The sequence below is a fragment of the Artemia franciscana genome, chromosome 10 (genome assembly GCF_032884065.1).
Source record: "Artemia franciscana chromosome 10, ASM3288406v1, whole genome shotgun sequence".
Lineage (NCBI taxonomy): Eukaryota > Metazoa > Arthropoda > Branchiopoda > Anostraca > Artemiidae > Artemia > Artemia franciscana.
This window is the reverse complement of record NC_088872.1, coordinates 27910038-27935738: the sequence shown is the minus strand read 5'-3', so window position 1 is coordinate 27935738 and position 25701 is coordinate 27910038. Positions and strand designations below refer to the sequence as shown.

At 35.7% G+C, this 25701-nt stretch overlaps 1 protein-coding gene across 1 annotated transcript in view; it reads left to right on the top strand.

The window, feature by feature from the left end:
• Nucleotides 1-25701, top strand: part of LOC136032022 (protein pelota-like) — a 252051-nt gene that overhangs the window by 225851 nt on the left and 499 nt on the right. Inside the window, exon 9 of the mRNA XM_065712099.1 lies at nucleotides 16687-16793. Coding sequence (XP_065568171.1) covers nucleotides 16687-16793 — 107 coding nt within the window. The remainder of the gene's footprint in view (nucleotides 1-16686; nucleotides 16794-25701) is intronic.

Sequence of the window (25701 nt, the reverse complement as noted above, 5' to 3'; positions counted from 1 at the left end):
ATTGGAATTTGTTTTATACAATACTTATATAAGATTTGGGGGTGATTTGTACAAGCAAATTACGGGAAATCCCATGGGGGGGAATGCCAGCCCATTTATAGCTGACTTGTTTTTAAGTCACCTAGAATATAAATATATGATGGATAAGAATAATCCAATTAATTTAAAACATGCTTTGTCAAATAATAAAAGATATTTAGATGATATTTTGGTCTTAAATTGTAAGGATTTCATTGATATTTCTAAAAATATATATCCATCAGAGCTTATTCTTGAGCCTAGTCATGGCGCTGGTCATAAAGATCATTTCTTAGATTTAAATATTAATATTTGTGATAATAATAAATTAAGTTTTAAAATGTATAATAAAACGGATGATTTTGATTTTGAAGTGATTAGTTTCCCATTCCCTGAAAGTAATATACACTCAAATATCACATATTCAGCGTTTTTCTCACAGTTACTTCGTTATGCAAGGATTTGTAGTAATTATATTGATTTTAAAAATAGATGTAAAATCTTAAGCCAAAAATTGATATCAAGAGGTTTTTCTGCAAATAAATTAACTTGGCAATTTAAAAAATTTTGTTTTCATTATAACGAACTTTTAAATAAATATCAAAAGGATTATCTAGAAATACTTCAAGAAATTTTTAACTAATTTCGGAGGTTCGAGAAATGTTGTCACAGCGCCATTTATTTTGAATTGTGTTTCTAATTGAGCGGAATTTTTAAAAATTAGCCACATGGTAAAGATGAATTCTATAATTGTTTAGTTCATTCAGGTTTTTTGCAATGTGTTAATATTTGTGATTTGGTAAAATTTATAATATTTAGTTTACCTATTGTTGCTAAAGGGAGGGATATATTAACAGGATAAGCTTGTTTTGGTTTTACTTGGTTGTTTTACATTTGCTGTTTTTTTTTTCATAGGCATGTATTTTGGGGGTGATGCCTGACGCGGGGATGCCATGGATATTCTGTGGTAGCCACAACACTGTGCTGGGTAGAGAATTTAGAGTGGCGAAACCCTATATAGGCCAGTGTATTCTCCTGATGAGCCCTTATGTTGGGTGTTGCCTCTGAATTATTTGTCTATATTATTTTTTCTATTGTTTGGTAAATGACGACTTATACTTATTGACGACATGACTGCCTGTCCATGGATTATTCTTTATGGTTGATTGTGTGTGGCTATGCTGTTTGACCTATGTGATTTTATGGATGAGTAGGGTTAAGGCCTCATTCAAGTGCTGGTCTATATTAATCACTAATTTAGGAAAACGGTCTTCCTTTTCTCCTTCTGTCTCTATTTTTTTTTTTTTTTTTTTGTGTTTGTGCTGTAGCATTGGTGATTTCTCTTTTCATGATATATATATATATATATATATATGTATATATATATATATATATATATATATATATACATATATATATATATATATATATATATATATATATATATATATATATATATATATATATATATATCATGAAAAGAGAAATCACCAATGCAACAGCATTGGTGATCGGTGCAACAGCAAAAAAAAAAAAAAAAGAGAGACAGAAGGAGAAAAGGAAGACTGTTTTCCTAAACTAGTGATTAATATAGACCAGCATTTGAATGAGGCCTTAACCCTACTCATCCATACAATCACATAGGTCAAACAGCATAGCCAAACACAATCAACCATAAAGAATAATCCATATAAAAAGATGTTTTATATATCCATATATATAAAGATGTTTTATTATATACTGTTTTAACTAATAATACTGTTTTTTTATGGCTTGTTCCCAACCGCTAATCTGAAACCCTATCAATTTAAAAGGCCTCTGAGTTCCTTTGGCTTAAACTGGAACGTATAAGCCAAACTCTGGTTGCAAGCATTGGCGATAAGATGATTTTTCAGATGATTCTTTAGAATTTACGCGGGAAAAGTTAAGAGATTCCTCTTAAACGCTCTAGTTATATGGGCTGGCGATTGAAACTAGCTCACAGAAGTACTAGTAGGACAGCATATAACCGTAATCGGACCGTGAAATTTTACCGTAACCAGATCCTCTGGGTATCCTGTGTGTCTCAAATTAAACGAGAACTCCTTGTGTGTTTGCTATTTTAGGGGTTTTTTTTTCTTGTGCTCTTCATGGTTTTTTATGCCTTTGCTTCTTTTTTTCTACATGTTTCATGCTTTTCTATCTTGCGTAAGAAATAAAAAGAGAATAGAGCCACTATTAGCAGTACTAATCAACCAAGGCCAGTGATCAGGGCTAAAAAGGAATTTTGTCTTTTGATTGTGCCATATGGCTAATGGAAGTCTTAAAGAAACTTGGTATTAATTCTTCACTAGATTATGTCTTTTAAATAGTTTCAAGTTTACCATAACCCTGGAGGGGGGGGGGTGTAATGACGAAAACTTCTCTTGGTACTCTCGAGAGCAGCGTGCACAAATAGGGCTTATTACTGCTTTTTTTCAGCCATCGTCTGGCCCCTGGTCGTCCTGTTCAGTGTCTGACCGTGAGCTGTGGGATTTTGTGGAATATACTGCTGAGAAGGGATGGATTGAAGCCAATAAAGGCTGTCGAAGTCATGCCTGGGGGTCAATCCTCCTGGACATGGAATACCGGCCGTGGTGTAAGAAATGGTCCCTCGAGGGAGGAGTAATCCGAGATGTGAGATTCTATTACACTTAACTATTACTTGGTCTCAGGAACAGATTCCGCTTGCCACTATCGGCTAGTAAGTCCTGGGTGACTCTTCTTTCTTTTGGTGGACAAATGTTGCCTGGCCAAGCTGGTCTGAAGCTGAGGGATGGGATTCACAAACTCATTTTTGTGAATCCGATCATAATAAGAGCCAACCTTTGACATCAGTGGGAATTTGTGTGGAGCATCTCCTCGGCGGGTGTCTGACCTCTATGAACTCGAATATGTTATAGCAATATTAATTAAGAACAGGGGCGGCCAACCTGTGGTCCGCTCTTGAAATCTTTTGTGCCCCCCATGAGATTCATCCAACTTTTACAGAAGATAATGATTGAAATAGTGGAAAACCATTATGTCAAAAAATAATTTATTTTTGCATCCAAATATTGACAAATTAAATTCCAAAATTATGAGAAAAATTAAAATTTGATCGCTATGAAAATATTCAATATCTCTAATAGTATCTATACCCTTTGGTATCTCTAATGCGGGAGGGAAGTGATTTCCTAGTCTACTCGTTTGATCGAGTGATACGCCAACAAAATCGTATATGGATATAATAGAATAGTGAATTCTCATCATCTCTTGACTAGCATTCTCAAACTTCTTCCTCGAGGAGTCCATAATTGCTCCTTCTCTGTTGGAATTCGTGAACTTGAGCTTATTGCGTTCATAATAAATTATTTTCAGTTTGGCATAATAGGGTCATGTGAACTCAAATTCCAAGTTGCTTTCGTGATAAAGCTTTGTAGACAGATCCCTCGTAAAGCTGAATTATTTTCATGGTCTCGAGAATAATTAGCTCCCGTGATCTTGAAAAGAGTTCACTCCCTTTGACTTCTAGTCTTGTCAGAGGAAAGTAAAATCAATTTAGTTGATCTAGCTAGTAAGTAACGTTAAACTTAGACTTTTAGAAAGTCAAGCTGCATGTGGTTTATGGTTCGTTACTAATTTCACTTCCAATGTGAAAAAGCATTAAAGAGAAAAAGCTACTTAGTTGGCACTTGTGGGGGGGGGGTGATCCTGGATGCACTCATTAGGTCTCGCTGCTAAACTGAAAAAAAAGTGTTTAAGGAAAACTCAATTGATAGTGCATTTTCTATTTTAACTTGTAGTAAGATAGTTTTTCCCTGTTTTTAATACAGAGCAATTTGTATTACTACCAATATAGAAGATACTAATAATGTTTGCCCCTTTTATGTCTTAATTTGGAGAAAAAACTTTCCAAATTATCCTTTTGTTTCCTTGACTTATATAATTTTGATTATCAAAAAAAATTCCAGTCCGGGGCCCCAACACACTTAAATCTCATGGCAAATAGAGAGACCACGGCCCATAATAGCCAAAAGCTTAAAAATGTGTTTAAACAGAAAACTATGTCTAATAATTTAATGCTGACTCAGGAATGAGGACTGTTGCTTGGATTCATCTTAATAGTAAAAAAATATTGTGGAGACAAATCTATGGGAATTTTTAAAAAGAGCTGGAAACTCTGATAAATATCCCTTTTTCTTTTTCTTTTTCCAGTATAAATAGGGCAATAGAACATCTTAAAGAGCTGCTTAACGTCATTTTAAAGCTAATATTGCTCTTACACGCTTCTTTCATGGTTTTAGAAACTTTGGAGGTCTTTTCTGTAAATATCCGGTCCCTTCTATTAGATCTATTAGATCTCTGTAAAGATTAGCATCTTTATATATTCCTTTAGCCGTCAACGAAGCAGTCAAGCCAAGCCGTAATAAAACAACCTCACTAGGAATAGACTTCCGCATGCCAAATTAAACCAGCCTGTTAGTCAAAGTTGCGATAGGTATAGGGTTTTGACAAAGTGGACATAGCCATTAAAAACAAACAAAGAAAACACATAACTCTTTCTTATGTAGTAAAAAAGTCAATATCGTGTTTAAAAATACATATAAAAACTATTAAACTCCCCCTGAGCTTTATTAGCTATATAAGCCGTGATTTGACCAAAAATACAGTTTGTGGTGTCAATAGAGGCCGTTTTCGGAAAGAACTAAAACGCCAGTCTTTGAAGAAATTAGATGACATAAGTGAAATCCGGTTCGTACGTTTAATTTTAATATTTAAGCTGTTTCAAATTATATGACATTCACATTTTCATTTATTCCTATCATCTTGAAATGGAGATTTTTAGAAATTAGAGTGCGTGTGACAGTTTGTCTCTTATTTTACTACTGAGGATATTTTTGGAAAAATACTTGGTACATATTTTTGCCCATGTTTAGGAGTATATACATGGAATTTCTCACAAAACAAGAGCTAAGAGCTCATATGGCACTTGTGACGAGGCCAGAAGAGCTAAGAGCCAAGAGCTCATGTGGTATGAGCTCTAAAAAAATTCTAAAAATCAATAGATTGATTTAAAAGGAAAATCAGAGGCTTAATGCCGGTCGGGATTTAAAATAAGAGCTCTGAGTCACGATGTCCTTCTAAATATCAAAATTCATTAAGATCCGATCACCCACTCGTAAGTTATAAATACCTCATTTTTTCTAATTTCTCCTCCCCCTTTAGCCCCCCAGAAGGTTGAATGTGGGAAAACGACTTTATCAAGTCAACTTGTTCAGCTCCCTGACACGCCTACTAATTTTCATCGTCCTAGCACGTCCAGAAGCACCAAACTCGCCAAAGCACTGAACCCCTCCCCCCAACTCCCCCAAACAGAGCGAATCCAGTACGGTTACGTCAATCACGTATCTACAACATTTGCTTATTCTATCCACCAAGCTTCATCCTGATTCCTCCACTCTAAGCGTTTTCCAAGATTTCCGATTTCCCCCTCCAGCTTCCTCCAATGTCAACAGATCTGGTCGGGATTTGAAATAAGAGCTCTGAGACATGAATTCGTTCTAAATATCAAATTTCAATAAGATCTGGTCACCCGTTCTTAAGTTAAAAATAACTCAAATTTTCTAATTTTTCCAAATTAACACCACCACCACCATCCCCCAGCTCCTCTAAAGAGAACGGATCCGTTCCAATTATGTCAATCACGTATCTAGAACTTGTGCTTATTCTTCCCATCAAGTTTCATCCCGATCTCTCCGCTTCAAATATTTTCTAAGGTTGCCGGTCCCCCCCCCAATGACGCTGGATCCGGTTGAGATTTAAAATAAGAGATCTTAGTTACGAGGTCCTTCTAAATAAGAAGTTTCATGAAGATCCGATCACTCCTTCGTAAGTTAAAAATACGTCATTTTTTCTATTTTTTCAAAATTAACCCTCTCCCCCCCCAATTCCCCCAAATAAAGCGGTCGGTTCCAATTATGTCAATCATGTATCTAAGACTTTTGCTTATTTTTCCCACCAAGTTTAATCCCGATCCCTCCTCTCTAAGCGTTTTCCATGATTTTAGGTTCCCCACCCCAAACTCCCCCCAATGTCACAAGATCCGGTCGGGATTTAAAAAAAGAGCTTTGAGATACGATATCCTTCAAAATATCAAATTTCATTGAGATCCGATCACCCGTTCGTAAGTTAAAAATACATCATTTTTTCTAATTTTTCAGAAATAACCTTCCCCCCTCCCCAACTACCCCAAAGAGAGCGGACCCATCCGGTTATGTCAATCATGTATCTAGGACTTTTGCTTATTTTTCCTTCCAAGTTTCATCCCGATCCCTCCACCCTAAGTGTTTTCCAAGATTTTAGGTTTCCCCGTCCAAACTTCCCCCCCCCCCCAATGTCACCAGATCCGGTCGGGATTTAAAATAAGAGCTGGACACAATATCCTTCTTAACGTCAAATTTCATTAAGATCTGTTTAACCGTTCGTAAGTTAAAAATACTTCATTTTTTCCGATTTAACCGGCCCCCACCCCTCCCCCAGATGGTCAAATCGGGAAAACGACTATTTCTAATTTAATCTGGTCTGATCCCTGATACTCCTGCCAAATTTCGTCGTCCTAGCTTACCTGGAAGTGCCTAAAGTAGCAAAACCGGGACCGACAGACAGACCGACAGAATTTGCGATTGCTACATGTCACTTGGTTAATACCAAGTGCCATAAAAATACCAATCCCTGTGAAAGATATTGAGGAATGTTTAAAATAGGAAAATAGCATTAGATCAAAATGGAGTAGATCTGCCTTAATATTTCTAACCCTGCTCCTCCCTTACATGTGGGTACAATGCCACTCGAGTGTGTCTCAAAATTAAATGGCTTGGGATTACTTTTTATGGCACTTGGTATTAACCAAGTGACATATAGCAATCGCAAATTTTGTCGGTCTGTCTGTCTGTCGGTCCCGGTTTTGCTACTTTCGGCACTTCCAGGTAAGCTAGGACGACGAAATATAGCAGGCGTATCAGGGACCGGACCAGATTAAATTAGAAATAGTCGTTTTCGAGATTTGACCATCTGGTAGGGAGTGGGGGGCCGGTTAATTCGGAAAAAAATAGAAAAATGAAGTATTTTTAACTTACGAACGGTTGATCAGATCTTAATGAAATTTGATGTTTGGAAGGATATCGTGTCTCAGAGCTGTTATTTTAAATCCCGGCTGGATCTGGTGACATTTGGGGGGGAGTTTGGAGGGGGAACCTAAAATCATGGAAAACGCTTAGTGGAGGGATCGGGATGAAACTTGGTGATAAAAATAAGCACAAGTCCTAGATACATGATTGACATAACCGGAACGGATCCGCTCTCTTTGGGGTATTTGGGGGGAGGGTTAATTCTGAAAAATCAGAAAAAATGAGGTATTTTTAACTTACGAACGGGTGATCGGATCTCAATGAAATTTGATATTTAGAAGGATATCGTTTCTCAAAGCTCTCATTTTAAACCAAAAAATAAGCAAAAGTCTTAGATACGGGATTGACATAATTGGAACGGATCCCCTCTATTTGGGGGAATTGGGGGGAGGGTTAATTCTGAAAAATTAGAAAAAAATGATGTATTTTTAACTTACGAAAGTGTGATCGGATCTTCATGAAACTTCATATTTAGAAGAACTTCGTAACTCAGATCTCTTATTTTAAATCTCAATCGGATCCGTCGTCATTGGGGGGTAGTTGGGGGGCGGATATCTTAGAAAATACTTAAAGTGGAGAGATCAGGATGAAACTGGATGGGAAGAATAAAAACAAGTCTAAGATACGTGACTGACATAACCGGACCGGATCCGCTCTCTTTGTTGGAGTTGGGGGGGGGGGGTAATTCAGATAAATGAGGTATTTGTAACTTACGAACGGGTGATCAAATCTCAATTAAATTTGATATTTAGAAGGATCTTGTGCTTTAAAGCTCTTATTTCAAATTCCGTGCAGATCCTGTGACATTGGGGGAGATGGAGGGGGAAACCGGAATTCTTGGAAAACATGAAAATTGGGGTATTTTTATCTTACGAGTAGGTGATCGGATCTTAATGAAACTTGATATATAGAAGGATCTTATGTTTCAGATACTCGATTTTTGACTCGAATTGGATCCGGGGACATAGAGGGTTGTAGGAGGAAAACAGAAATCTTGGAAAACGCTTAGAGTGGAGAGATCGGGATGAAACTTGATGGGAAGAATAAGCACAAGTTCTAGATACGTGATTGATATAATTGGAACGGATCCTTTCTCTATGGAGAAGCTGGGGGTGTTAATTTGGAAAAATTAGAAAAATTGAGGTATTTTTAATTTAATAACGGGTGACCGGATCTTAATGAAATTTGATATTTAGAACCAATTCATGTCTCAGAGCTCTTGTTTCAAATCCTGATCACATCTGTCGATATTAGGGGGAGTTTGAGGGGACATCGGAAATCTTGGAAAACGCTTAGAGTGGAAGAATCGGGATGAAGCTTTGTGGATAGAATAAGCAAAGGTCATAGATACTTGATTGACGTAATCGTACTCGATTCGCTCCCTTTGAGGGAATTGGGGGGAGGGGTTCAGTGCTTTGGCGAGTTTGGTGCATCTGGACGTGCTAGGATGATGAAAATTGGTAGGCGTGTCAGGGAGCTGCACAAATTGACTTGATAAAGTCGTTTTCCCAGATTCGACCATCTGGGGGGCTAAAGAGAGAGGAAAAATGTGAAAAAAATGAGGTATTTATAACCTACGAGTGGGTGATCGGATCTTAATGAATTTTGATATTTAGAAGGACATCGTGACTCAGAGCTCTTATTTTAAATCCCGACCGGCATTAACCCTCTGATTTTCCTTTTAAATCAATCTATTGATTCTTAGAATTTTGTTAGAGCTCATACTATATGAGCTCTTGGCTCTTTGCTTTTCTTGCCTCGTCACAAGTGCCATATGAGCTCTTAGCTCTTGTTTTTGTACACTTTCGACTACATGCTTGTCTCTGGTTGCTAGTGCTCTGCAGTGTATTTGCATCTCATATGGTAAAATCTCCCCCAATAGGGGAAGATATACCCGTTGAGGCTTATGTAAATTTGACCATAGTTTTTGTCCTCCTACAATTCTTTTTCTTTCCGGTTTTCAGCCTCTAATGCGGAATAAAGATATTAATGCGGATATTTTAAATTCTTGCTATATTAACCAAGATGGTACAGAAATCACAAGATTGTTTCTCATTTTGGACTTATCGATCCCCTAGTGCTGCTTGACAAAATTGCTAAGGATCTGAGGACCAATACCCGAGAGAAGATATATGCCAGTGATCCTCACACTTATTTTTTCCCAGATCATTGATTCAGTTGATATCGTTATGTTATTTATGTTTTGTTTTTCTTCTTATTTCTTTTGGATTATGTTATTTTGTTTTTTCGGTTTTTTATTCCGCATTGATTTTATATCATAGCGGGCTATAAATAAACTTACTTACTTACTTACAATGCCAGAACCTATAATTTCGCCCGTTCGCTCTAAAAAACAATAAAAACGGCTTAAAATTCTGAGAGGGCACGCTGATTTGTAAGATTCAAACGATGAAAAATATTAAAAATAGCCCAAGATTCCAAGACACCAAACTGTAAGACTCAACAGATGAATTTAGGCATAACAAATGTACGAACTAAATATTGGAAAGACGGCATGAATTTAAAAAAAACGAATAGGGTGCGTGCCCCCAAACCCAGAAGAGGTCATAGTGCCCCTACAGTGAGAGAAGCACATGATCTCACCGATTTGTTCCGAAAAATAATGACAAATAGGTTAAGATAAAGAAAATATAATGAACAAAACATAAACAGAAAAATATAAGAAGCTAATTAGACTAAGAAATTCCCATCTTTGAAAGAGAACGTAATGAAATTTTCCAGATTACTTCGCACGTATTTAAACTAGAGGAATGGCCAAGGTGCTCCTTCGTAGCGATGTTTAGAAGGCTTCATGTCTGTCAGTTTGATAGATAAATTGGAAATACTTTATAAATCTTCAAAATAACAGCTTGCTAACTGCGATTGATGACAAGATTTTCTTAGAAAGAAAATTTTAGGGTATGGTAAACACAGTAGCATAAATAGTGCAAATCATGCGTTATCCCACTATAAGGCGAACGATTTCCCCCCTGTGTCCCCTATTAGTCGTTATTAGCCCCCCTGCTATCCCTCAGTATAAAAAACCGCCTATGAACATTAAAAGTAGCTTTAAAAAGGCATTGCCATGCTTTGGCCTATTATGTTGTTTTGAGATGACCTTTCTTATATCACTCCGGCTTTATACTTCTGGGGAGAACTACCACTTTTAAAGCAAAGTGAAAGGACGCTCCGGTCTTTATGTGTTTTGCGATGGGCAGCAATCCCATTCTTTTTTGTGGTGATTTCTAATCGTTTTAAGCGTAAATTGATTCTTCATTGTAATTTTTATTTCATTTACTCATTCATAGTGATTCCTGTTCGTTTTAGGTTTGTTTTACTCTACGACTTTATGCTTCTCATTTCATATTTAATATCGCTTTCGATTTTTCTGTGGTGATGTTTTTGGGAAAATATTTCGTTAGTAATTGATTAAGTAGCAGGATTTGGAATATTGTCTTTTAGTAAAATCTTCCGGTTATTTTCGTTTTTAATTGGAGAGGATTCAGGGCTCTTTTATAAAATGTCAAGTGTTTTTTAAAGAAAGTTTAAGTGTTTTGGTTTCTGTTGCCAGAGACTCTTTGATTTAGTTTTCCAGAAGAATGTTTCACTAATCATTCGTTTTCTGACTAAAAAAGCGTAGAGTTGAGCCCAGAATCAAAGGCCATATCTTGTATTTTCGATAATCTTATTTGGTTGTAAAAATATAGCTTTTCGCGTTTTGGCTGGGAAGTTGTTTTTTTTTCAGTAATTTAAATACAAAAAATGTAAAATTCGCAATCTCTAGCTGAAAAGATAGCTTTAGTTTTCTGCTCACAAAATTTTGCTGCAGAATTTTTGATCCAGAGACATTAAAACATCTTCATCCCAATCCTGGTTGGTCTCCCATTAATTTGGCCCTTTTTTGGCTTCAATGTCAGATAAACCAAGATTTTTAGTCAATCGCTTGATGTATTGTTATAATCTTGGTCCGAGGATTTAAGAGCATACGTTTCAAGTCAATGAAGAAATTAAGTTTTTGGGCCCATTCAGGATGTAACGTGTTCTGAACCTAAGCTTGTTTGACCTCCTTATCCTCTGTCTTTTTCGCATAAACATTTGACGTGTTCTTAGCCCAGGATGCGATTCCCGAAAGTGTTAAGATGATACAGAAATACAGTTCTCGCACCATTTTTGGGCGGCCTTGCCTTGGGTGCCCTGCTTGGTTATACACTAGACTCTCCTTAGCCCAGAAACTTGCATGTGTAATTTTCAAGCTGTTTGAAAAAACGGTTTGTTGGGCCTTCTTTTCGGGCTACCCAATGTTGTTTTTTTTTTTCTTTTTTTTTTTTTTTTCATTTAGCTCTAACTTAAGTCGTATTTTGTAAAATCGGCAAGTCTAAATGGTTTAAACCTTGGATTGGAAGAGGTTTAAAATCTGTTTATTTGTGATGGTTTTGTCCACATTGCTTGGTTATATTCATGTGCCCTGCCACTATCTCCGATCATCGGTAAAGGATAGTCAGTAGGATGTTGAGAATTGTTATAATCAGATGTATGAAAGAAGTTGAAAGGATTGCTGTTCCCAAAAAGGGCGTTTGTTTCAAAAATAGAAAGCCTATTTGGAGTGTTGATTCCGATTCAAAGAACTATGAAAAGAAGGCAAAGTTTTGGCAAAGACTTAGGCTAATTCTGGGAGACCCGCTTCAGGTTGTGTTGTGGATGTAAGTAGAAATACATAATTATTGTAAAAGCATCTTAAGTCTATTCTTTATAACGTTAGGGATTTTCTAGCTTCAGAAAATTATTGGTCTAAACTGACCAATTTTGAGAAATCACATAGTAACGATTTAGTAATAGGGGTTAGATTTCCGATATTTTTTGGCAAGTGATTATTCTAAATTTGACAAAAATAAATTATCCAGTGTGTCACCATTTTTCCCAGCTTCTGTCTAAGATTCTCTCGCATCTGCTTCATCAAGGTCATATCATTCCAGTTATAGTTCTTTCTGTCGAAAATTCCATTGAGAAACTTAAGTCTTCATCTTTTGATACTCATGGTGTAAGTGCCAAAAATTTTGGTCCAAATTTGGGTTGTTCTTTTATTACATTTAATGCTATTATTCAAAACAGTTTTAACATTCTTGTTAATTCCCAACAGCTCTATATGCGGTTATTGAAATTTGAAATGTGGTAAAGCCTCATCGATTTGCTCATCCAGTCACTCTTTTCGGTAGTTAGATACTACTGCTGCTAGTTTAATTTTAACCAGCGATAATGCACCGTTTGCAAAGTTAAAAAGAAGATTCAGTTTGGTTGTTCTAAAAGGTTTACCATGGTAGGGTTTATTTTAATTATCGCGGTCATCCTGCCCTCTAAACTTTCTGATCTTTTACACCTTTTAAGAAAGAATTATGTTACGAAAATCCGTTTGTTTTATTTCAGGTATTGTAAATTTTTACTTTATCCTCCCCCTTTGGCATAGTAACAGTTGAAATGTTTACAGGTGCGGATCCAGCATTTTATTAAGGGGGGGGTGCATAACAGGTTGCTTCAATAAACTTGCGGACAAATAAATATCCGCAATTAAAAGGGAACCTCGACAGTTATGTGTCGTAGGTAAGTGGAAATGGTCGTAAATTTAATCTAAAATCTGGTGAGGGTTGAAGTTCTAATAAATCTGTTCAAATTAAAATGGTATAAGAATACTGATACAAAAAATAGTAAGTTATAAAAACCACCCCGCCATAAAAGTAAAATAAAAAGCTGTTCACCATCTATAAAAAAAATACAATATTTAATATTTTCTGCATAATTTTTGGCTTTTGCACTTCTGACCACTATAGTGAGTGCGTCAAGCTTTTTTATTGTAAAAAAAAATTGGTCTTGAACCATCTTTTGGGGTCATGCACTCTTTGTGACAATTTGTATAGGTCAAACCATTTAGCATGTCGCCTAACTTTGTGGCATCGCTTAGTAACTATGATAGTAATGAAAATTGGGAAATGAGGATAAGATGCAACTTGTATGTTCGTAAAAGATATATTAAACGTTAAATACAAGTTCTTTTATGGGTGTAACAAGAAAAACAGAACGAAGAGATAGAAATGCATAAAAGACATTTAAAACGAGGGTTTTAAGTATAGGCAATAAAGCATTAACTAATCACTGTTTCTTTTTAAAAATAATGTTTTAATAAACAGTGTCAACATTGACGAAATCTCGAAAATTTGCTAATCAGAATTTTACTTTTCATAACAACGTAGCGTATCTTTCCACTTTTTAAAGTTCGTATTAAATTTATTTCGCTTAAATTACAGAATTTGCAATTTTATAAGAAAAAGTCTATTTCTCTATTTCCACTCCCGCCATATCTATTATTACACGGTCGATGTCTACCTACAGATTTTGGTGAATGTTTATAATGGCTTGTCCTGTCAGTTTAGAGCTTTTCGTTAGATAGCCTAAAGCGATCTTCTATCCACCAATTTTTTCGCAAGAGGCCAAGAAAACTAGAAGCCGCCCTTCCGGTGGTCTAGCAATTTTCTTCCGTTCCCCATCAAAGCCCTCTGTAATTCATTGTGATGATAACATCTTAGCGATTCAGTGTGACAGTACCGCCTGTATAAACGTTTACTTACCTTGCGATCGACGTTCTGTAGCATCGTTCACATCTTTTGCTAAATGTTGCTCCAGTTTAAAGTATCTACTCGAAAGTCTACGTTTGAAAGACCTAAATTGGGTTATAGCTGGTGACCTTAACTCTGACATTCTTGGTACCTCCAATAGGTCAATCCTCTTGCTAGAATCACTTCCTAGCAGATATCGCGTCGCAGATAAGAGCCTCCCACTCACGTATATTCATAAAAGAGGCTGTTCAAAATCGAACCTGGATCATGTGATCACTTCCAGTTCCAGCTTATTATCATTGATTGTCAGGGTGGACGAAGAGAAGATTGATGACGATCACCTTATTCTTAGCTGTAATTTTTCCTGTGAGCTATCTGGCAAAACACTTTCGGCTCAGCCGAAGTGGCATACGAAGTTGAACTGGGATCGTGCTAATGTCCCCCTATACCTTGCTACGCTAACTGCTTTACTGTCGACCATAAAAGTGCCATATCACCTGCTGCAAACTTCAGTTTCCTCGCCTTCAAGTGGAGTTGACCTAAATTGCTATTATTATCAAATTGTTCATTGCCTTAAATCAGCGTCCAAAGCTGCAGTGCCTATGGATAAAGTTCGGATTGGTACAAGAAAGCCTAATTGGAACGTTGATCCTGAAGTAAAACGTGCTAAGCAAAAAGCCAAATTTTGGCTACGTATGTGGATATCATGTGACCGACCATCGTCCGGAGCTGTGTTCTCTGTGAAACAAAAGTGTAAACTTGAATATAAGGCCAGTTTGAAGAGATCACGCTTGAATGCATGGCCAGGCCCCACCGATAAGGCCTCCTGGAATAAGGTTATTAATAGTGAGAAATGTTCCCCATCTGCCGTGTCTTGTCTCCAGCTACCTAATTTTGTTGATCATTATAAGTGTGTGTTCAGTGTATTTAATAGTTTTCTTTAGTCTTTTTATTATAAGTTGCGTAAACCGCTATTACCATACCGTCTCCTGTAGGCTCACTTCCAGCCTGTAGAAATATCTGAAATTCGCCGGGCTTTAAGAAAAATTAAGCGTTCAAATAGCCTTGATGGTGACGGCCTTTCTTACCGATTTTTTGCTTATGATTGTCCTGCTCTACTGAACCATCTACAAATATTTTTTCTAGTCTTGCTTAGCACAGTCGCTTGTTCCTGATAGTTTCCTTTATGACCGTGTAACGTCTATTCAAAAGCGAGGCAAGGACCCAACGTCATGTGTAAATTACCGTCCCATTACAGTGTCGTGTTTTTATAAGTAAGTTGCTTGAACATTTATTACTACCAGAAATTGAGTCGAATTGTTATTTTACGCCTTTTCAGTTTGGTTTTCGGAAAAGTTTCGGTTGCTCCCATGCACATTATGTTTTAAGTCGACTCATGAAAGATGCCGTAAAAACAAAAATGTCTTTATACTGTCTTACTGTTGATATTTCTGGGGTTTTCGACAATATTGTGCATTCTCAGGCTCTATTTTCCCTTGCGTCTTCAGGTGTTAATCCTTCTGTACTATGTTTATTGTCTTCTTGGTATTCAAAGTCTAAAATTCAAGTTACTTGGAATGGCCAAATATCTGACCCGGTAAAAATTAATAAGGGAGTTCGGCAAGGTGCCGTGTCGTCTCCTAGTATATTTAAATGTGTGCTTGCATCGTGCCTGAGTCCCCTTAAAAGTTCTGTTTTTTACGGTAATATTGGTTTGTCTTCTGTTGCATGTGCAGACGACGTTCTTCTTGTTGCCCGGACTCGCCGTGAATTGCTTTCCAGTTTTACTCTTTTAACCAATGGACTATCTAAGATTAGACTGTCAGTTAATGCGTCTAATTGCGAGTTTATTTGTTTTAATAGTCCTTATGTGGTCGCTCTATTCGTTGCTTGGACTGCAGTTCTGCCATGTTCTTCTTTAGTTAGTTGGCTTAGTCTGTGTTTCGGCCCAACACTTCCCACTACGTGTTCATCCCTTGTGAATCAAGCCGTGAAAAACCTACGCGTCGCTTACGGAAAAATATCCCCAAACAAAAGCCGTTACAACCGCAACGGTTTGTGCATGATTTATAACGCTTATTGCGCCCCTGTGCTTTTGTTTTTATCAGGCATGGCTCATCTGTTTCGTAAAAAAGATCGCCATACTCAACGTGCGGCTTATTTCAGATATTGCAAATTCCTCTTCCGGCTTCCTAGATGGTACCGAAATAAAAAAAATAATTGCTCGGTTTGGTTTAATAGATGTGCCTTCGCGGATTCGGTCTTCCAGTGATGATTTATGTAAAAAGACTATCAATTTTATTCACGTTTACGACCCTCTGCAGCCTTTTTTCCATAATGATACTGGTTAATTAGTCCATGTTGTCTTTTGTTAGTTTGAATTTTTTTTTTCTTAGCTGTTTATCGTTTTTGTTTTTGTTTATTTGTAATACTCCGTACTTTGTGTTTTTTATACTTTTACGGGTTCTAAAGTTCATTCATTCATTCATATATATATATATATATATATATATATATATATATATATATATATATATATATATATATATATATATATATATATATATCAAATATTTGTTGAAATTATAAATATTAAACATTGTTGTCGTGCATTTTAGTTTCGCCTTCATTTAATTTTAGTGCAATATAATAGATGCTCAGTCGCGGGAAATATTCTGAAAAGAACTTTTACTTAATTCTTAAATATTAAAGAAATCGTCGTGGAAACTTGCAATTAAGATTTCGTTCTTGAAAGAATGGGAGATATATTTTCAGAATTAAAATAATACCAAAAGTTCCAAGTCCCGTTAGTAACATTAGAAATAGCCTTTTATTGACCTTGTGAAAACTAAACTTATCTTTACGTATTCTTTTAGGTCGAGTGACATTCCAGAAAGGCAAAAATATGTTAGCCTTGTTGACAGCGTCCGTGATTCGGGTGGAACAGTCAGAATATTTTCATCGATGCATTTCTCTGGAGAGCGTAAGTTTTCTTTTCTAATGTTAAATGTGTTGCAGCATAAAGTTATACAAACAAATAATGGCTCTATCCCATTTTAAGAAACAAAATTAGGGTTTTCAAATGTAAGATAGTCCTCAAACACGCTTCAAACTTTGCCAAGTATCGTTCCATCAGAAGGTAATTTGGCTACTTAAAGAACCATAGACTTTGACTCCTTGTGACTTCAACTCTGTCCCTCCAAGCCCATTGATCTTCTGTTACATCCCATCTGTTGCAATGTCAGCTGTGCCTAGATACTTATTGAGTGTGTCCTCAATTTGGCGTGAAGTTTGCCCTTTGAGCGACAGTAGTCTTGGTCTTGCCTTCTAGTATCTTGCCCGAAAAAACTGTTAGTATCTCATCTTCACGGAAATATATGATCCATTCCCGATCAAAGCAATACGGTTTTTTAGTTGGTTTAATGCTCCAGCGTCAAAGCATCTGAATGGCTCTTAACTCTGTGTTTCCCTAAGGAGGCTCCCTGAAAATAAGCATAGAATGATGCCTTGACACTTGTACGTATTCATTTATTTAGATGCGAATTTCACGATTTCCCTATTAAAATTACCTTCAAACACTCTTCGTGCTCGAATACAGAACCGGTCGCAAAAAAATACTAGATTACGAGTCTACCAGATGATAATCAAAACCCGCCAAGTATGTCATTTTAAACTTATTATGTTATAGAGGTAATGTGATTTAGCAAAACACTCGATCAATTTTTGTTTTTTTCATATATTGTCTCAAATCTCAATGGTCACTTGAGGAATAATTATTTGCTTGGAAAATCAGCCTGCTGTCCCAAGCTTACAAACAATGTCGTTTACTCAAAGTATCTTAATAATATTGAGAATTTGATAAATAATTTAAGACATCCAAGTATTAGTAAAAACTTCAAAAATGCGTAAAAATGACGAAAACACAGAATATAAACACGTGTAAATAAAAGAAAACTAAAAAACATGTATATGTATCAGTGATCACATTCTAACTACCTCTTCAATGATAGAATCAAAATAATGCAAGTTATTATTCAGAGAATTGGGTAAGAATTCTGCCTGGACATGGATGGAGAGATCAACCTTTTTGTTGAACTTTTTATGTTTTTGATGAGGTTGTTTTGATGAGGATGGGTGGTGAATAAGATTTCATTTGCCATCCTCGTGAAAATGGACTCTAAATATCTAGTAACCCTTCATTCTTGATGATGAAGTTAAACTTTAAATATCCTCAAACGGAATACCGAGCTTGGATGAAAATTTAACCCTTCAGATTTTTTTTTAAGAATCTTTGTCTAATCAAAAGAAATGGTAATTCAACCATAATAGGCCATAGATGTAGCAATAGATAATGGAAAGTGTGCGTTCCTTGCCTTTTTTTTTCATTCCACCAGCAATGGTTTCCTAATGTGTTTGCAGTAGCCAAAAATGGTAATTTGGCTTTGCTTCTCTATTAACTCTGAGATGCCTGGTGGCTGTTTACCTGTCAGTGTATTCCAATGCTTCTTCTATATTATAAATTTTATGTAATAATTTTGTGTAACAGACATGGCTTTATGGTCTTCCACAAGTTTATTTATTACATGCATTTTGTAGCTGTCTAGAATCAACTGTTCTCAAAAGCTACTCCTGAGTACTGTTTATATTTCAGGCGAGAGAGACACACACTCTTCCTTTCCTTTGCTTGCTTCTTTGAAAATTGAATATTTATGGAAATATTTGTGGGATCCACTCTCGTAGAGTAGTTCTATGCCATTTTAAGAATGGAAGGATTATAGAGGAAGTTGTTGGGCTGATATCTGATTTATTAGCCAATATGACAAATTTCAAAGCTATGCAAGTGGACGTACTTGTAACTTGTAATTCTTGGGGCCAAGTAAGAAGGAGCCTGCTTTTCAAAATGACTCTTTGCCATGCGATAAAATTTCTTGTTATATATGTTTAAGTATAACTTAAAGACTCGTCAGTATTCGATTGGATCAACACGCTAGTGTGCTTGTGAGGACTGCTTCATTTTTAGAGAATTGTGACAGTTTACAGCCTGTCTAAGCCATATTTTTCCATCTTGGCCAAAATTATTACTGCTGCACCACTTGCTCGTTATCAAGAATTGCATCCAGGTTTATTTTTTAATCCCTTTTTATCCTTCTTCGAGGCTTTACTCAGAACCGAAAAATTGTCCTATACGTCTCCCATACAATAGAATTCCAAACAGCTCAATAGTCACAAAAATAAACCTAATGTAATTAAACCGTGCTCAACTTTTAGTCTATCGCAAATTTTACATTTTTTTTTTCAGATAATATTTGATAGATTTTAGGCAAAACTTTTCGAGTCCCTCCAGCTACAAGCTGGAGCCCCTCTGAAATCAAGTCCTAACCGTTCCTACTGGGAATAGTCGTAGAACGTTCTATTGAAGCTTTGTCAAAACTTCTTTCTGGAATAAAGCCTTAATAATAGAATTTTAAACCGTTGAATTATCCATTTGACTTTTAATAACTGTTTTTGATCATATTTTTTCTCCCATAAAAGTTTTCAAGTCAATAAATGAAGATTTGTTGCATCATTTTAAAAATTGACAATTCTGGACCATTTTATCCATTTTCTTTGATGTCGAAAGAAAAAAAAGCGTTCTATTTTGCTGTATTGTTCTTATTCGCGGTTGAATTATATGTGGGTTCCCAGCCCAAATAGGCTAAAAAATGATAAAAAAGCATTTTCTATGTGAAAAAAAAAAACAACTAAAAAAATGCCCAAAAGACAAGGTTAAAGATATCATCAAACAATCGTTATTTTTTTGAAACATGAAAACAATCAGTATTTTGAGCTGAATTCTTGTATTTCTCACAGTACCGAAAAAAAATTTGAAGAAAAAAACACCATCATTGAGACCATTTTTGAGCCCAACATTCCCCTCAACAGTCCCTGAAATTCCACATTAATACAATTACCCTTACTAATATTGATACTAAGAGCGGTAGTAGTACTACTATAGTAGTAGTAATAGTAGGATGCACAGGGGGCATTTTTATTGCTGCAACGCACCCCTCAACATGCCCTGGAATTTTCGATCTAATGCTCTAAGCGGTTCTTGAGATATTGCTGATACGACTTTTTGACAGCCTGCATATACACAACGTGTTTCAATTTAATTCAACATGCCTCTCAACAATTTCTCCTTAATATCCTTAGCCTTATTGTTATTAATAAAAGTAGCAGCAGAAGTAGTAGCAGTAGTAGTATGTAAATAGAAAATATAGTACCTTTTGGCTGTGTCAACACCCCCCTCAACATGCATTAAAAGTTCAATTTAATGCTCTAAGCTGCTTCTGAGACATAGTTGTTTAAGCCCTTTTAATGACAAATATCCACATAGCATGTTTTAATTTAGTATAGTTCACTATCTTCTTCAGTATCAAACAGTTCGTGGTAACGAACTAAGGAGCGATCCGGCTCAATAGTAACCAAAACTCTAACAAATTGAATTTTGATATAAATAGCTACATCAAAAGAATAACATTTTAATGCTGATTTTAAATATATAAGTTTCATCAAGTTTAGTCCTAGCCATCAAAAGTTACGAGCCTGAGAAAATTTGCCTTATTTAGGAAAATAGGGGGAAACACCCCCTAAAAGTCGTAGGATCTTAACGAAAATGACATCATCAGATTCAGCGTGTCAGAGAACCTTACTGTAGAAGTTTCAAACTCCTATCTACAAAAATGTGGAATTTTGCATTTTTTGCCAGAAGACAAATCACGGATGCGTGTTTATTTGTTTGTTTTTTTGTTTTTTTTTTGTTGTTGTTTTTTTTTCCAGGGGTCATCGTATCGACCAAGTGGTCCTAGAATGTCGCAAGAGGGCTCATTCTAATGGAAATGAAAAGTTCTAGTGCCCTTTTTAAGTGACCAAAAAAATTGGAGGGCATCTAGGCCCCCTCCCACGCTCATTTTTTTCCCAAAGTCAACGGATCAAAATTTTGAGATAGCCATTTTGTTTGGCATAGTCGAAAATCTTAATAACTATGTTTTTGGGGATGACTTACTCCCCCACAGTCCCTGGGGGAGGGGTTGCAAGTTACAAACTTCAACCAGTGTTTACATATAATAATGGTTATTGGGAAGTGTACAGACGTTTTCAGGGGGATTTTTTTGGTTTTGGGGGTAGGGTTGAGGGAGGGAGCTATGTGGGAGGATCTTTCCTTGGAGAAATATGCCATGGGGGGAAAAAATTCAATGAAAAGGGCGCAGGATTTTCTAGCATTACTATAAAAAAAACAATGAAAAAATAAACATGGAATCGTTTTTTCAAATGAATGTAAGGAATAGCATTGAAATTTAAAACAAACAGAGATTATTACGCATATGAAGGGTTCTAAAAATACTTTAGCATAAAGAGCGAGGTATTTAGGAGGAGATAAATACCTCGCTCTTTATGCTAAAATATTTTTAGTGATTTCAACTATTTATTCTACGGCCTATTTGATTCAGGGGTCATTCTTAAAGAATTGGAACAAAACTTACGATTCAGTGTAAAGAGCGAGGTATTAACGAGGGTACAAACCCCCTCGTACACATAATAAAAATATAAGAATATAAAAGTTTGTTACGTAAGTTAATTCTTAAGTTACGTATATTTTTTACTAATAAAAACGTTCGTTGAATATTAAAAGTTCTAGTAGCCTTTTTAAGTAACCGAAAAATTGGAGGGCAGTTAGGCCTCCTTCCCCGCCCCTTATTTCTCAAAATCGTCTGATCAAAACTAAGAGAAAGCCATTTAGCCAAAAAAAATTAATATACTAATTTCATTTCAATAATTGATGCGCGGAGAGCCAAAATCAAACATGCATTAATTCAAAAACGTTCAGAAATTAAATAAAAAAAAAATAGTTTTTTTTAACTGAAAGTAAGGAGCGACATTAAAACTTAAAACGAACAGAAATTACTCCGTATATGAAATGGGTTGTCCCCTCCGCAGTCCCATGCTCTTTACGCTAAAGTTTTTAGTTGTTTTAAAAAGTAGAATTGTGGCAAAGAGTCAAACTTTAGCGTAAAGAGCGAGGGACTGCGGAGGGGACAACCCATTTCATATACGGAGTAATTTCTGTTCGTTTTAAGTTTTAATGTCGCTCCTTACTTTCAGTTAAAAAAACTAGTTTTTTTTATTTAATTCCCTTAAGGTTTCAGTGTAATACCTTTAGCTTCAATAGTACAAGTAGTAGTAGTTGTAGTAGAAATGGTCATAGTAGTAGTAGTAGTAGCAATTTTGATAGTAACTCCGGTAGCAGCGGTAATAGCAGTACCAGTCGTACAAGTAGTAGCAGTATGTACATTTTGCATTTTGCCTAGTTCATCATCCCCCCTAATATGCCCTGAAAGTTTCAAATTAATACCCTTGATTATTCGTGGGATATTGTTGATACACCCTTTTGATAACATGCATGTGGAGAGTGTGTTTTGATTTAGTTTAACATCACCCTAAACATTTACTTGAAGTTTAACCTTCGTAACCTTAGCATCAGAAGTAGTAGTCATAGTAATAGTAGCAGAAATAGTAGTGGTAGTAGTAGTAGTAGTAATAGTTGCAGAAGTTGTAGTAGTAGTAGTAGTAGTAGTAGTATGCACCTGGTGCCTTTTGGTTAGTTTAACATCCTTCTCAACATGCCCTGAATGTTTTAGCTTAATGCTCTAAGCTGTTCCTGGGATATTGTTCATATAAACTTTTGGCAGCCTGACGATGCACAGTGTGCTTGGATTTAGTTCAACATCCCCCTAAATATTCCCTAAAAGTTTGAACTCATCATCCTTAGCCTAAGTAGAAGTATTAGTCATTGCTGAAGCATTAGAGTATTAGTCATAGCATTAAAAACGACAAAAAAAAAGTCAGCTGAAACTGTGAAAAACAATAAAAGAAATTAAGATGAAACTATGAAAAACGATGAAAGAAAATAAGATAAAAGTTTAAAAGACAATGAAAGAAAGTCAAAAGAAACTACGAAAAACAATGAAAGAAAGTCAGATGAAACTATGAAAAACGATGAAAAAAGGTCAGATGAAACTATCAAAAATTATGAGAGAAAGTGAGATGAAATTATGAAAAATACTGAAAGAGAGTCACATGCAACCATGGAAAAGGATGAAAGAAAGTCTGATGAAACTTTAAAAAAGATGAAAGAAAGTCAGGTGAAACTGAAAATGATAAAAAAGAGTTATATGAAACTATGAAAAAATTGAAAGGAAGTTATATGAAACTGTGAAAAAGGATTAAAGAAAATCAGATGAAGATACGAAAAACAATGAAAGAAAGTGAGATGAAACTGTGAGAAACGGTGAAATACAGTCAGAACAAACTATTAAAAAAGGTGCAAGAAAGTCATGTGAAACTATGAAAAACAATGAGAGAAAGTCATATGAAACTATGAAAAACAATGAGAGAAAGTCAGATGAAATTATGAAAAACAATGAAAGAAAGTCAAATGAAACCGGAAATGATGAAAGAAAGTGCGATGAAACTGCTGAAAGTCAACTGAAACTATGAAACCAATGAAAGGAGGTCAGGTGAAACTGCAAAAACAATGAAAAAAAGTCAGAAGAAAGTATAAAAAACAATAAAAAAAAGTCAGAAAAAACTGTGAAAAACGGTGAAAAAAGGGCAGATAAAACTATTAACAATGATGGTAGAAAGTCAGATGGAACTATGAAAAAAATGTAAGAAAGTTAGATGAAACTATTGAAAAATACTTAGAGAAAGTCACATGCAACCATGGAAAAGCATTAAAGAAAGTCAAATGAAACTAAGAAAAACGATGGAAGAAATTGAGATGAAAAAGTGAAAAACGATGAAAGAAAGTCGGATGAAACTATTTAAAATGATGAAAGAAAATTAGATGCAACTATGAAAAACAAATAAAGAAAGTCAGATGAAACTATGAAAAACGGCGAAAGAAAAGTCAGATGATATAATTAAAAACGATGAAAGTAAGTCAGACGAAACTTTTGAAAGCTATAAAAGTAAGTCAGATGAAACTTTTGAAAACGATAAAAGTAGGTAAAACTATAAAAATGATGAAACTAAGTCAGATGAAACTTTTAAAAAGGATGAAAGAAAGTCAGGTGAAGCTATGAAAAACGATGAAAGAAATTCAGATGAAGCTTTTAAAAGCAATGAAAGTAAGTCACATTCCCAGAGACCCAATTTATAGGCCTTCCAACTATACTGAACAAAATGCCTGTCTCGAAATTTTGATTTGATGTGTTTGGGGAATTAGTGGGCGTCGGAGGGGGGGGGGCTGGTCGCCCTCCAGTTTTTTTTAATCGTAAAAACGACACAAGAACTTTCAATTTCCGGTCAAATGAGCTCCTTCCGAAATTTCTTCGACAATTCTTTCTATACGGAGTGCCTCGGTGAAAAAAAAATTAGATGATACATTGTACCCACATCGCTCTTCACTTAGGCGCCGCTACTGTGCTGCCTATGATTAGCGATAATCTGGGAGAGAACCCACATTTCTTAGGTAATGCCATTTACACAAAGACAAAACAAATTGGCTGACGCTGTCTTGACTATTGTTAAACTGCACGTAGACATATGGGCTGTTTGGTGACTGTTTGTATGGTGAGACAGCAGTAGACTCTCATGTCCTATCGTCAATGTTGGCGCTGGATGTGCCCCTACCACTATAGGTAGCATTTCCTGATTGCTCTACCGTTCTCATGGTGTTGGATAAGTTTCCATAGAACTTTGACCCAGGATTATGTTTCCATGATCGGAAGAAAATTACCTTTAACGTTATTTACTAGGTGCAAACTTTCAACATACAAATTGAAAACGCTAAGCGGAAAATGTTTTAAGATGATACCAAGATCCATTTTTTGTTAGTATTCTGAACGTTGTCGTCGCCCTAGCACTTGGTAGCATTGATCTGAGGGGTGCAAGTGTGAAGGTGTTGATCAATAAAATGCTTGTCGATGGGTGGGGCTGTAACTATTTCGCAGCGTTAGAGACTTGGTGTGGAATCTGACATGGATTAATAGGAAAAAGCAGAATGTCTCTTTATTTTTCTATAGCCTTTTTCAATTGTTTATTCTTATTCGATTCTGACCGTGATAATCAAAACTGTAAAAATTGATTACTTTTTAATATAACTTTCAAGTTTTTGTAACTTTTTATTGAAGCATTTTTGAAGAGAGTACTTCTACCAGATATGATTCATCCTTCTTATATGACGCAAATCAACAAAAGAATATGTATAAATCTTTCCATTTCATTCTTTTATCATCCCCCCCCTCCATGAAAAGAGCGTTTGGGCCACTCAAAGACTATGTCATTGAACCTTCTTATTGATGTGATGACCATTCCTATGAAAAAATCCCACGTCCATTATTAAGTTTTTTAGATACTTAACCAGTGTTAAAATAAAGGATATATATATATATATATATATATATATATATATATATATATATATATATATATATATATATACATTCCTTTTATGTTAACACTGGTTAAGTATCTAACAGCCAAATAACAAATAAATTGGCACTAGAAAAACAACTAAAGAAGCGATTTAAGACTAATAACCCCCCCCCACCTCCAAAAGAAAAAGAGGCAAAAATAAGCGCAATCACAAAAAAAAATATCCTTTACCTTCAGTTTGATAAACATAGCCAATGTTTATGATTGGTCATCGCCGTCAACAGGTTAGGTGATGCGCTTGGAACATCAATCATTACCTGTCTAATCAGTTGAAGTAGATTGCAGCTTACTCTCTGCAATATCGTCCTATATATGCCGGGATCAGAAGAGATCTCGTAAGATTAAATACGATATCTGTTATTAAAGCCCTATAAGGGACAAATTTTCAGTTAGAGACCTAGCCTGCACTTACT